General features: G+C 36.1%; 1 protein-coding gene across 1 annotated transcript; it reads left to right on the plus strand.

Moving 5' to 3' along the window:
* Nucleotides 1-10,826: 10,826 nt before the first annotated feature.
* Nucleotides 10,827-14,535, plus strand: Btg4 (BTG anti-proliferation factor 4). The gene is made up of 4 exons (XM_076841880.1): nucleotides 10,827-10,999; nucleotides 11,736-11,870; nucleotides 12,442-12,640; nucleotides 14,350-14,535. Exons 1-4 carry the CDS (start codon nucleotides 10,827-10,829, stop codon nucleotides 14,533-14,535), a joined length of 693 nt encoding a protein of 230 aa, XP_076697995.1.
* Nucleotides 14,536-14,871: the final 336 nt, after the last annotated feature.

The following is a 14,871-nucleotide window of genomic DNA, read 5'->3' on the forward strand; positions in this document are numbered from 1 at the left end:
TCAAGATGGTCAGATGAATAAGTGCTTCAGGAATACTGAATACTAGTGTAAGCTTTATTATTGCCAGTATTTAGGAAAAAGAATATGGAAACTTATAAAGGTTGGAACAGAGAGAAGGCTTCATGGAAAGGTGGGATTGAACTGAGATTAGAAGGGAAAGTAGACATAGGTGAAGAGGGAAAGTTCTTGGCAGTAGGAGCAGTTTGTGAAGGAAAAACACAAGCAAATTCATGGAGATGGTAATGCATATGGACAGTGGGGCAGCAATGAATGGGTCTCCATTGGGAAATGAGATAGAGAGGCAGGTGAGTAGATCATAGAGGACTCTATTAGTACAGTGAGTTTCACTTTCTTTTTTCTGACCCATGAGCCCCTGATATGTATTGTGTGTTCCTTCCTCATCTGGAGATTAAAAGAGAATTGATTAGAAGAGGGAGAGACAGAGAAGATGGAAAGTCCATTTAGTAAATTATTTTAATAAATCTAGGTATGAAGTGATGTAGGAAATATGGATAAGTGGAAGACACTTTATGAAGGAAAATTTATAGGATTTGGTGACTGGTTTGAAGTGAAGAAAGAACGAGATTAACTTCCAGCTTTTGAGAACAAGTAGAGGGGGTCAAGAGGGGAAAATATAGTGAGAGAATAACTGTGATGAGTTTCAGTCTAGGCATGTCTGGCTTTAGGTAGTGGAAGAACATTGTGGTGAAGTCAGATATATGAAACTGAAATTCTGGAAAGACACAAGAACTGAAAAGAGAGATTTAGCAGTTTTCTGAAGCTGTGATAGCTAGCCATGAGGATGAAGGTACCAAGGAAGGTTCGTTGACTTTCTTCATTGACCCTCCAGCATCTGCTATGGTTCACCTACAATGGACAGAGTAGATGATTGATAATCATGCATTATTCTCAATTGGTGGAAATAAGAGGGCTCAGGAGCAACTTCAAGAGGGTCCTTCTACTCAGGGGCTGGCAGGAGGAAGTATATTTTGAGAGGAGTTAGACCAAAGAGAGAAGCAAAAGAATGGAGTCTCATAAAAGCCACACTGTTTTAGACAAGGTCAGATATGCATATGAAGTCAAGGGAAATGGCTGCTTGGGTACCATCACATCATGAGGTTTGGTCAATGGAACTAGCCACAGGCAGCAGATGATTAGATTTGCTCTATAAGAATGTTTGTTTACGGCTTGATTCATTGAGTCTGTGAAGGATCAATGATCTCTAGGCTATAAATAGATTAACTTCCCTGGTAACTGTTTGGCCTCTGTCACCTCTCCAAAAAACTCGGGTGGATTTTCCAGCTTTGTAAAAGTAATTTCAGTGCACCTCGTTAGTAGTCTTACGCAATGGTTTGAAGAAAGTTTTTTCTTCTTAAGAGCTCTAGGGTGTTTTCTTGAACTCTATGAAGCCCAAAGAGGGAATCTAACTATCTTGTGAAATTTATTTATTTATAATAGTGATAATACTTTATACCCTTTTCTTTAGCATCCCTCCCTATGTCCCCTTATTCTTCTTTTTATTTCTACTATCCTTCTTTGGCACCTGTGCTTTCTTTTCTAATGGAACTTTCATATAATATTTTTAAATTACATAACCCATAACTCATTCATTATCATCATTTTCCTTACACCCATAGAATATTATCTCAAAGATTTAATCATGCCTACATTTAGTAGAGTTCATATTGTCCTTTCCCTTCTTAGTTCATCTGTTACCTGTTTCTCTACCTCTTGGATAGAAAACTTCCAGGGTGCCTTTAGCTCATGCTCATCCTCTTCTTTAACCACTTTTGAACTTAGTATGTTCACCCTACAATTTTAGCTGCCATTAGTCAAAATATTCTCTTATATTCTAATTGTATTTTGAATGCATCACTTAAATATTTAAGTATGGAGTGCTGATATATAGATACAAACATTTACTTTATTTGTGAGTGTGGTGTATATAGGTATTTTTCTTACACTCTGAATTATTTGTAGTGAGTTATCTTGGTTTCTAACTTGAAAATTTGTTTGAATAGCTATTCTAACTTCCTTTAAACATAGCTTGAACATAATGAGACTAAATTTATGTGTGGGTTATAGAATCAATTCATTTATTGTATAAAATGGTGCTACTTATTGCTATTTAAAAAAAATACACTTTCCCTGACAGAAGTAGAGTGTTGCCAAAACATCTACAGACTCCTACCCCCACCCTTAGCAATGACATGCATTTGCAAATGGATAAGTCATCCTAGAAATATAACTTGTAGTTTATGGAAGGCATGCTGAAGAAATCAAATAGGCTAAGAATAAGACTGGCTATTAAGTCCAGAAAATATGGTCAATTTAGATTACAGCTCAAATTAATTTGCCTGTTTTAAACTGTTATAACCATACATATTTTCATCTTACAGATGGAGCTGAAGCTTAGCTAAAAACCAAGAAGATAGTAGAACTAGATTTTCACATTTTACTTTTTTTTTTAATTGATAAACCTTAGCCATTAAGTTTTATTACTCCATTTTAAAAAGAAGAAATGCAGTTATGGAACCTGTTACTTTTACAAGGTAATTTTCATGCTTTGTACCATTTGATTTTGTTACAGGTATAATAAGAAGATAAAATACATCTTCGATGTTTTCCTTCTTTCTGTTCATCCTCATTTAAAGTGGCTAGAGGCCTCATTTCCCCTGTTTTCTGGTGCCTCAGCCAGCTTAATCAGTGTCTTCATGTGAACCTCTACAGGCAGAACACCATCCTTCTGTTCTACTAGGGTTAACTCATCTGACAGTTTCAAAATGAAATCTTTGGCCAAGCATGGTAGTGCACACTTGTATCAGCTACTCAGGAGGCTGAGTCAGGAGTATGGCAAGTTGGAGGTCAGCTTAGGCAACTTAGCAAAATCCTGTCTCAAAATTTGAAAAAAGAGCTGGGGATATAGCTCAGTGAGTGGTAGAATGTCCTGGGTTTACTTCCCAGTACTGGAAAAAAAAAAAATCCTGGAATGATACTGTTTTAAGCAAAGGAATAAATGTCATATAATGGAAAATTTAGACATTACACAGGAACAGTGAAAGTTTTTTTATTTTTTATTTTTGGTCATTCAGATTTTGATATTGGCTTAGACTGACCCAGGTTGGGTCTTTTGCTAAATTCTAATATCCTTTCAATGGACATTACTACCTGGGTGTTTAATTGCCATTGAAAATTCAGGGTTCTTCAATCTTATATAATCGTCACTCATTTTATATTGGCTCTTCCACTAAACTCTGCCGCAGTCTCTGGCTGGGCACAAATCACGAGTCTCCACACAGCTTGTAGATTCAAACAGCAATTCTTTATTCCCGAACTCACACCGGCCGTCTACAAACACGCTCTGGGGGAATCCACGTTCTCTGCCCAAATCCACTCCCAAATCCACTACTCTGCCCAAATCCACTCTCTCCCAAATCCACTCCGCATGGGCTTCTGTCTCCCACAAATATACTGTCTGACCCTAAGCACTCAAGAGGAACTCAGCAGCAGGATACGCCCTATTCTAAAGGAGGAACACCCTAATCTCCTATTATGCTAAACCGCCCTATTCTAAAGGGGAAACACCCTACTCTCCTATTATGCTAAACCGCCCTATTCTAAAGGGGGAACACCCTAAACACGGATCCTGCCCTGGTCCTTGAGCAAGGTCACCTTTCAGAAGTCCTTCCACTAGACAGCATGGGAGTAAGCTGGCAAGGAATTTGTCATACCTACTTGGCTGATGGCTCCCAGCAAAACTCATCAATTATTTCAAACATAAGATTATTCTCTTGGTTACTAATGCTTGAAGTAATTTTTGAGTATGTGTATGTGTGTCAGTTTGCATTTCATTGCTGTAACCAAAATACCTGACACAAACAATTTAAAGAAGGAAAGCTTTTTGGGCTGGGGCTGTAGCTCAGTGACAGAGTACCTCCCTCGCACATGTGAGGTACTGGGTTTGATCCTTAGCACCACATAAAAATAAATAAATAAATATATTGTGTCTACCTGCAACGAATACACACACACACACACACACACACACATATAAAATATGTTAAAAATATATATGTTAAAAAAAAGAAAAAGGAAAGCTATGTTTTGGCTCACAATTTCAGAGCTTTCAATCCATGGCTGTCAAGGCTTCATTGCTTTGGGCTTAAGGTGAGGCAGAACAACATGTAAGAAGGGTATGGCAGAGTAAAGCTGTTCACCTCCTGGCAGTCAGGAAGTACAGAGTGAGAGAGGGGCTGGGGAAGATATAGTTCCCAAGGACTCTCACCCTTCAATTAGGCTCTACCTCCCACAGTTTCCTCCACCTCTCAATAATCTATTTGCATTATTAATCCATCAAATGGATTCATTCACTGATGAAGTCAGAGCCCTCAGGATAACAATCATTTCTGCAAATTCCCCCTCTGAACATTGCTGCATTGGGGACCAAGTTCTCAATGCAGGAGCCCCTGGGGAGACATTCCAGATCAAAACCAAACAGTATCCCATTTCTCAAACTCTGCATTTAAATAATCACTTGTATGTATGTGTGTGTGTGTGTGTGTGTGTGTGTGTGTATGATTTCTTTCTCTAGATTATAAGTCTCTTGAAAGGAAAAGTTGAGTTTTATTTTTGTTTTTCTCCCCAACACACAGCAGTGTGTACTGTGTAGTAGGTGGTCAGTAAACAGTCACTGAATAAATATTAATTAAAATAGAAGGGGTTGTTGTCATTAATGTAGAGGAAGTGATTTAAGTCAGGCAATTGAAGTCATCATAAACCAGTAACTGAAGAAAGTATTGCATTATGTTTAGTTTCTATTTGATTGTTCTTTCCTGAATCTAAGTACATTGTTATTCTACTGTTCTATTCATGACTTCCAAGGCCTGCTTGGGCCTGTTGCAGAATATAATGCTGAAAGAGGGTTCAAAATCTCATCAACTAATGTGCTTCACTAACTCAAAGTGCAGTGGAACAGTATGTCATCTGGGAGGTGAAGTAATGAAAGATTTTTAAAATACCTGGCACCATTTTAATAATGTGAATCCAAACACAACCATTTCAAAAGGAACATTTTGTGTATTTGCTATTATATATGCTGCCTTTAGTTCAGAAGCAGATTTCAGTAATGTGCAGGGAGTTGTCTTGATTTTTAGTTATGTCACTTTTAACAAAAATTTCAAATATTTTGCAAAATTTACCCTAGTAAATGGCTAGAAAAGTTGAGAATACATGATATAAATTTGTCATAATAATCTCTGCTGTTTAAGGCATTATTAAGTAATCAAATGTGTAAAATAAATTAAAAATCCTTTATAGCTGGAAGATATCTGTCTTAATGATTTTTTAACCTTTGCTCCACATTAGAAGCTATTGGACAGCTCTTTAAAACACTTGAAGTCCCAGTTGCACTCCATACCATTCAATCCAAATGTCAAGGAATAAGAAGTAGGTTTCAGTATTTTTAAAAGATCTTCGGGTGATTCCAAAGTGTAATAGTTTGTCATTTCCTGACATTGAGTAGGGAAATGAGAAGTATATCATGGACAGCTGGAATTAATAAGATACTGGGGGTAGAGGTGGGGCAGAAGATCATTAAGTTCCCAGGCTTACTTTCATTTTCATATGTTGTGTGTACATAGCAGACATTTAAATACTTACTGAATGAATTGAACTAACTTTTATTAAATCTTAAATTGTCATTCCTAGGTGTTAAGGTGCTCAGCGAGTCATCTCAATAGTCCTTTTACTTACAACTTGTAACTCTTAAACATCAAAGATATGACAATTGCCAGGGCAGGCTCTAACATCCATATTCTGTCTCAGTCCACACTGTTGGAAGTTTTAGCAATCACACTACTCGGTATGCTAAGAGCTATATGGATCCATATCCTCCACTACTGGTCATGAGGTGTTTATTTCAGTCAGCAAGTGAGTAATCTAGCTCTAGAACCTGATTTTAGAGTATGCTCTCTTAAAACACTCTTGGTACCAATTGTCGTAGGCTGGGTTCCTTAAAACAGACTAGGAGATGCGAGTTGCATGTGGAAGGTGTATTCCTCGGGAGAGTGAGGAAGTGGGAAGATAGGACTGGGCAGAAGGAGAGTTCATCACTGACTAAGTTGCATTGGAGGCCTTGGCCTATCTTGTGGGAAGCTGTCAAGATGGGCTAGCCCTTCAGAGTTATTGCAAATTAAGCCAAGGGAAGGTTTTTATATCCCAAAGTGGCATGTCAATGACTGTAGATGTCTTGGAGGTAGGGGTAACTTTAGGTGAGGCAGTTCCTGAGGCCAGCAGTTCCTGAATGCAACTATGAACTGTCAGCACTTGATCTTTCTAATATTGGGGGATGGTTGCATTGTTCCTGAAGGAGGACCATGGCACCAGCTATGGTGTTCATGTTGACTTACTTTGGCTGTTGGGAGCTCTTCAAGTTGGCTGTTGTGTCTTTTGACATGACCCATTTTTTTTTTTTTTATAGCTACCAGAAAGACATTCCAGATTCTTCTCATACATCACCTGAACTAGAATTGGATTTGGGCATTTCTCAAAAAAAAAAAAAAAAAAATTTTTTTTTTTTTTTTTTTTAAAGTGGGGAATGATATGTAGAGACCACAAAATGAAGTTTGCTTATTTCTCATTTCTAGGTCTGTTCAGTGGACAGGCTAAAATAACTATTTTTTGAAAGCAAAATCACAAGTTCAAATTCATATTGCCATTTCAAATTTAACACTATAGGGTTTTACTTAATTTCTTTGATTTTGTACTATTATCCCTTTTTTATATAATAATCTTATTTCATTAAGAACATTAAATATTTGATTTACTCTATCCTATTTGTTTCTATATATTCATATGATCACTTTAATAGTACTACTAATATTAGTATCAAAATTAGGCTACTAAAAGACTTAAAAAAATAAATCCTTGAAGCTCTGTCTTTAGAATATATTCCAATGTATTCTAGAGTAACTTGAAATTTTTTTTTTGTGTGTGTGGGGGGGTTGTCAACAGATATGTTTTTCATCTTGTTAGATTACAAGCATAGTAGATCCTAAAGATCAGAACATTTGATTTTCCATTTACTTTGAATTTCTAAGTAAACTTTATTTTACCACTATTTTTCATGTTATATATAGTAGTAGACATCTTATTCTGCCCTTTTTTTCTGAAGAACTCAAAGCAAAATTGAGACAGGCAGATTTAGATAAAACAGATATAGTAAAATTAATTAATTTGTCCATGACCATAGGAGAAGGGAAGATGTAACTATAACTTAGGCTTTTTAACTTCATTTTATTGAAACTAGTTTATAAACAGGTAAGTTTCAGGGTTCAGACCACAAATATTACCTGAGTCTGAAATTTATGAACTCCATGAGTGCTACCTTTATGTATGTCATTGTGGTTTATACTATACTAGTATAAGAATTTTGAATTATACTAATTTTATGAAACCAAAGAAACTCAAATTTTTACTCTCGGATGTTAGGATCTGAAGCTTATTGATGATAAATTTTAGATTCATATATTATTATTATAAATATCAGGTTCATATACTATAAATTTTGACCTGTTTGTGGTTAAGAACTACATATGTTTTTCAAGTTTACTATTTTAAAAAAACATTTAATTTGTTTTGGTAACTTTTTTAAAATAAGGCATGGTTGAATTTGCTATTACTTGGAATAACAGTTCCCAAAGAACAAGGCATGTCAGGTTAAAGTGCCTTTTCCTTTTATGATAAGGTTACTCTCCTGATAGATTAAAAGAATACTGCATGCAGATTTCCAATTGACTACCTTTCCATTGTGTGATAATAGAAGTAATTGGTTGAGTGGAAAGAACACCAATCTAAAGTGCGATTTCCTAGAATTTTGTCAAAATGCTTGATCTTTAATCCTATTCAACTTCCTTATACATTGCTTGTTGGAGGTCTCAAGTGGTCTTTTTATCAAATGTACAGATGACAGGAAGCCAGAAAGATAATTTACTGGATGATGAAATCAGGGTCACAAATAATCTGGACTCACTGTAGCCAGAATTTAAATTTAACATGATGGGCTGGAATGTATCTCAGTGGCAGTATACTCTGGCCCTGGGTTTGATCCCCAGTGCCATAACAATAAATAAATAAGCACAAAGAATTATGATAGGTATAATTGTATATGTAGTTGTTTTATACTCCATTTATATCACATAGCATTAAAAGTATCCCAATAAAATAAGTCTAAAATCCTTTACTTATGTGTGTTAATAAGAAGGGCTACCACATCTTGAGCACTTGCTTTATACCAGGCACTCTGTTAAGTGCTTTATGTAAATTTTATAATTTAATCTTGACAAGAATCCTGTAAAACAATAGTAGTAGTGGTACTAGCAATATTTTTTTAAAGAGATGTGATCAACTTAACATTTTTCTTAGTGCATTATATGTATACATAATAGTGGAATTTGTTGTTACATATTTGTACATGCACATAAGATAGTATTATAATTTGGCCAATTTCATTCCACAGAAAGAACAGTAATAATATTTAACATTTACAGAGTACTTACTGAGTACCTGGTACTCTTCTAGACATTTCACATGATTCCTATAAAGTAAGTACTGTTATAGCCTTTATATACATGAAGAAATTGAGAGACAGAGAGGTTAAATAATTTGCTAAGGTAACACATTAAATGGAGCCAGGATCCAAAGTCAGTAGTGTAGTTCCAAATTCTTCCAAGGCACATTTCTTCTCCATTTTTCCAGATGTAGATCTTGTAGATTGGAGAGGTTGAGAAACTTACTTTAAGTTTCTAGTAAGCTGGAGGACTAGGATTTGATCCACAATGTTGATTTTATAACTACCCTGCTGTATTCTCTCTTTTCCTGCAGCTTTAAGACCAGATGCTTTAATTATTGATTGTAATCTTGATAACAAGCTTATGAGGTTACTGTGGTACCTCCTGTTCGCAGACAGGAAACTGAAAGTTACAGATTGAGCAAGATGCCCCCAAATCACACAGCTAGTGAGTTGTAAAGTTGCAGTTCGCATCCAGGTCTGCCTGACTCCAAAGGCTATGTTCTTAAATGTCATAGTGAGCAGGAAGGGAAAGATGTGACAAAACGACAGCATGAGAAAAACTACTTGCAAGTTCAGTGGGAGGTCCTGGGTGAGGCCACTGCCAACAAGGGGAATGCCACCTGAGGCTGCCTCCTAGAAGACAACATTCAGAGCAAGCGAGGCGACAGTCCCACACTAGTCTTGACTGGTGGAACACACCTGGAGCTTTGTACACAAGTCTGGGACCCACACTTTAAAAAGAGCATTACTGACACACCTGAAGCTCCTCTGGATGTGAGTCCTCAGCACAGTGAGTGGTGTAATGTGTCTACAGAAGAATAATTAACAAGATGGAAATTTAGTGTCTAAATATAACATAAAAGAGAAGACCCAGGGGGTTGAGTAGCTAATATTTGAAACATCATCTTGTGATGGAGAATTAGGTACAGTCTGTCTAGTGTCAGAGGGAAAATAGGCTGCACATGTAGAAAATCAAAGAGGTAAATTTGGTTCCACATAGGAAGGAAGGCTTTTGTGAGACAGTGAATTAATTTTGTCTAGTAAAGAAACCGAATGATCATTAATTGTGGGTGATAAATATCTACAATATTAGATGTGATGATTCTTAAATTTTAGTGGGTATAAGTATCATCTGGGAGAACTTGCCAACTACTGATTAGCATGCCTTACCTTTAGAAGATTGTTTCAGCAGATCTGGGTTAAGGTACAAGAGCTTGCATTTTTAGCATGCAATCCAGAAAGTACAATCAGGTGGTCACTGACTCTCCCTTTGAAAACTAGTGAAACTAAACTCAGGTCCCTTCCACTTATTCTACAAATAAACATTTTAGTTAAAAAGTGTGTAGTCAGTATAACAACTATTCAAAGAAAGTTTAAGGTTTGTTAAAGATCCAAGATGAAATTTACTATGTTGACAGAATTAGAGATGAAATTATTGAACTGTAGGATATTAGGATATGGAAGAAGAAGGTGTCATTCTTGTTCATTGTGGTATGTTAGTAGCAAGAAAAATAGAAGATAGAAATCCTGCTTGAAAAATTTTAAACACCTTAATTGAAGAACCCACTCTTTATCTGCCAAAGAGCAATCTACTGGAGTCCTGAAAAAAAGCTATGTGCTTATCCTAAGGTACAGCACCTGTGTAAGGACACTCACCAATCAGCCTTTAAGGCCCAGGCTTATATAAGCTGCAGCCCAGCACTCACAAAACAGGTGTGGAGTGAGATCTGGCAGCAAGAAGTATATAGCATAGTTGGTCTTTAAACTCTGGTCTAATTTTGTGGGGACTAAAGAGATTTTTCTGGCAAGTATATGATTGATAATCTTAAAGTGTGCAACTTTGTAAGCCATGGTTTCAGCCTACTATCTGCTAAAAAGTTTTGCCCTTTGTAAATGTGTTTTTAAAAATGGTGCTGGGTGTAAGTTACTGTCCCATATTAGGGTCTTTTTTACTTAAGTTGCAAAATGACATTTTTGAAAGTATTTTAAGCTCTTAAAGTTCTTTCCTTTGAAAACTTTAAAAATGAGCAAGTTGAGGAATTGGTGTTCGTGGTTATTTTGTTGATTGATAGTGTTGATGTGTTTATTTAGTTCACTAAGGATTTCTTTCTAGCAAATGATTTCTGTTTTACTATATTTAAACTATATAGTATCCCCAAATGGCAATTTTATATCAATATTTAAGTCCTCATTTCTATGTAATTTCTTCTTGCTTCCTTTTAGTGGTTTCAGGTCCCTCATAGATTGTTTTTGAATCATGAGAGATGAAATTGCAGTAGCAGTTTTCTTTGTCACAAGATTGGTGAAGGAACATGAAAAACTGAGTAAACAGCAAATAGAAAAATTTGCAGAAAAGCTGATGATAATCTTGTTTGAAACATACAGAGGTCACTGGCACCCTGGTTGCCCTTCTAAAGGGCAAGCCTTCAGGTGAGAGAACCCGTATGTGGCATGGCAAAGGCAAGTAATGGGCTACATAGACCATCTCTAGGAAAATTCAGGAATTTTGTTGTTTGTCTAACACATTCAAAAGTGTTATGGGGGTGCTGGGTTTGTGGCTCAGCGGTGGAGCACTTGCCTAGCATGTGTGAGGCACTGGGTTTGATTCTCAGCACCACATATAAATAAAAGTCCATTGACAACTAAAAAACAAAAGTGTTATGGGCTTAAATTCATTTGTTTGAATGTGGGTTTGAATGCCATAGGAACATGACAGTGTAATTGAAAACTACAGACCTACCTGTGTGCTGGATTAGACAATTTGGTTTTTTGTTTGTTTCCATTTTGTTTTTGAGACCAGGTCTCACTGTGTTTCCCCAGGCTGGTGTGGAGCTCCTAGGCTCAAACTATCCTTCCACCTCAACCTCCTGAGTAGCTGGGACCAAGGGTGCATGATGCCTGGTTTAGACAGTTTCTAACTTGTTCTTCTCATGAAAGATATACAACAAATGTTTGGTGACCTAATCACATGATTTAGTGATACAACACACATTCTGAATCATTGCATCAAAAGTTGATGTTTTATTCCTACTTGTAAGAGTGGCAGGTGGAGGGGGGTGGGGTGAGTGGAGCTGTGTGTGCTGGAGGATGCCCACAACATAATTTTGCTGCTGAAGTACCTGTCATCGTGTCCTCACTTCCTTTCCCTTTCCTTTTGACCCCTAAGGTGTATCAGGATAAACAATCAGAATAAAGACCCCATTTTAGAAAGGGCTTGTTCTGAGAGTAATGTGAATTTTTCTCACCTGGGACTTCCAAAGGAGCTGACCCTATGGGTAGATCCCTTTGAAGTGTGCTGTAGGTGAGTAATCTGAGTTTGTGTGCTGTGACTCCTGGAAGCCTTAGTTATTTGGTCAGGTCTGTATGCCTTTGTGAAAGACAGTGCTCCAGAGCCTCAGCCATGAGGCTTGATTTGGCTATGATTTTAGATGCAAACTTCTGATAGATAACACAGATTTTCACTAGGAGTGGACGGAGAAGGTTGGCCAGAAATTTTGCAAAATACTTGCAATGTGACGTCAATGGCTGCACCCTGTTGCAAACTATAGATTTAACTTCTAAGTATTATATACAATATTGGGAAGAAAGGGGAATTATCTACCACTGGAGGCAATTTAGTCCATTAGTTAAACTAAAAGAAATTGGTTTTAGTCTTTTCCTAAGCAATTAACAAAAATAGCTTTTACGGGATGTCCTCACTAATTACAACAGTGTGGTAGCTGAAGGTCATAATGTCCTTTGATTTGTATTTTTAGACCCATCCCTTTTTAAAATAACCCTTTTTAAATGTTAACATGTTGTCTCCAGACAGGATTAGAGAGAAAATTTGTGGGAAGTTGAATCCTTAATGAATAATTTATTTTCCTATTTAGGTATGGTGAGAAAAACCATCCATTTATAATTGCTTCTTTTAAGGGCAGATGGGAGGAATGGGAACTGTCCCAACAAATCAGTTATGCTGTTAATAAAGCCACATTAGACTACTCCTCTGGCACTTCTTCTGATGAAGAAAGTTGTAGCAAGGAACCCCGGATCATTCCTAAAGTCAGCAATCCGAAGAGTATCTATCAGGTCAAGTTCTTCTCTGTACTTTTTTTCTATTCTATTTCTAGAAAGGCTGTGTTCACTTTCAAAAAAACAAAATGTGGAAAGAACGAAACTATACAGTTAAAAACAAAACAAAACAAAACCCTACAATGTTAATAATATGGCAACATTTTTCTGGTCCCACGCCTTTATACATTACCTCTACTTGATTGAATTCTTAGGATCTGTTATCTTGTCCTCCTGTCTCTTCATACATTATTTAAAGACACACAGGTTTCCTTCCACTTAAATTCCCTCAGTAAATATTAAGGACTTTTTTTTTTTTGGAGGGATCAATAAAAAATAATCTCATTTATAGAAAGTTTGGAATATTTAGTAAAGAGTAAATTCTTGCCACTAGAGAAGGAAGGGATGGGAATTAGAAGCAGTTTCAAATAATTTTTTTCTCTAAACCACAACTCATGGAAAGATATACATATTCATATAAGAAATAAGTTTCATGAAACAATATTTATCCTTTCTAGCAGCTATGCCCCATATGTGAACTTAACTGATTTCAAGCACCTAATTTAATTTCATGACCCAGTTTGAAAAAGACTCATCTAGACTTTCTAACACTTTGTATTTTATGTTTGTATCTTAATTATGTTTCAAAATATTAAATGGCTTTAATACTTTAACATTCAATTACCTTCCTTTAATTTGCTATTATCAGCAAACATTCTAGATTATTTCTACATTGTTCCTTTATAAAACTGCTAACTTATATGGTGATGTCTGAATTTTATTTCATGAGATTTGATTCCCAAATATCAAATTATGAGGTCATTGGGTGTAGATGTTTTACAGGTTTGTAAAATGCACAAAAGCCCTTCTAGAAAGTTGTACTTCTGTAGTCTTGCTAGCTCCATGTGAAAACATCTGCTTTACCAATTTTTCCCCCTAAAATTTCCTATTCCATTTAAAAGATACTTTGATTAAAAAATGGTATCTATAATAGTACTTGTGAAGCTAAATACTCAGAAAATCTCCATAAACCCAAATGTTTCAGGTAGTTACTGTCTTCTGAATTTCCCCCTCACCTAATGTAGCATTATAGACCCTTTATGGCCAGTCAGAAGTATTTTATATTATTAGCAAATATTTTTCTCCTAGTCTTCTAAACGTTATATGTATAGTTTACATATAGTTTTCTATATATAACAATTTAAAACTAAATTATAAAATATTTACCCTTGATTTTATTTTTAGGCTTAGAAAGATTTCTTCCATCTAAGGATCAGATCTGTAGTCAGTCGATTCTTTTCTTTTATAGATGTTTTCAAAGAATGGTCTGTAAAATATCCGTGTAAGTCATCTGAAACATTTACAAAGGGTCCTCCTGGGTCTTGGCCCCAGAGGTCATGATCAGGCAGTTTTGGGTCGGAATGGCAGGGGTCAAGTTGGAATGGGGTGAGGGAGAATCCAAGAATATTGAAGATTTGAATAATGTGTTTAATCCAACTGAAAAAAAATTAAAAAAATTAGTTTTCATAAAAAATATAAGGTGATATTTAAATTTAAGGTATGTGAAATGCTAGCAAATTTTCTATAGATGATTATCTAATTTTATTTCCATTCATTTGTAATCTTTTTGCTTTTGAGATATTTCACTTCTGAGTTGTGGGTTCACGTTTAGCTCGCAGAGCTACCTATTAGTATAGCAATCTTTGTATTTTCTTTCTTTTTTCCAGGTCGAAAACTTAAGACAGCCCTTTCAATCTTGGTTCCACATCCCCCGCAAAAAGAATGTGATGGATGGGCGCATAGGCCTCCCAGGGAATGTTCATCATGTCTTGCATAAGAATTTTAAGTGTTATAGGCAGCCTGCTGCTGTGCACCGGGTAGACAGGTACCACTGGATCAACACAAAACATTAACATGGTGGCCAGACGTGTGTTGGGAGAGAGATCAGAGGAGAGGCTTCATTTTCTCTAAAAAGAAAGTTGAAGGTTGAGAGGCCCATGCAATAGAAAAAAAAAAAAATCAAAAAAACAACCACATTAGGGACTGGATTGTGTGATGGTGAATCCTCACACACAGATCCCAACTCTGTTCTTAGCTGTGCTTTTAAAAAAAATACATTGGACTTTATTAAAATTAAATACTTTTGATCCGCAAAAGGCAATGAAAAAACAAGCCACAGACTAAGAGAAAATATTTGCAAATCACATTTTGACCAATATTTATATCCAGAAAAAATTTTAAAAATCCTC

Source organism: Callospermophilus lateralis, chromosome 2 (genome assembly GCF_048772815.1).
Source record: "Callospermophilus lateralis isolate mCalLat2 chromosome 2, mCalLat2.hap1, whole genome shotgun sequence".
Lineage (NCBI taxonomy): Eukaryota > Metazoa > Chordata > Mammalia > Rodentia > Sciuridae > Callospermophilus > Callospermophilus lateralis.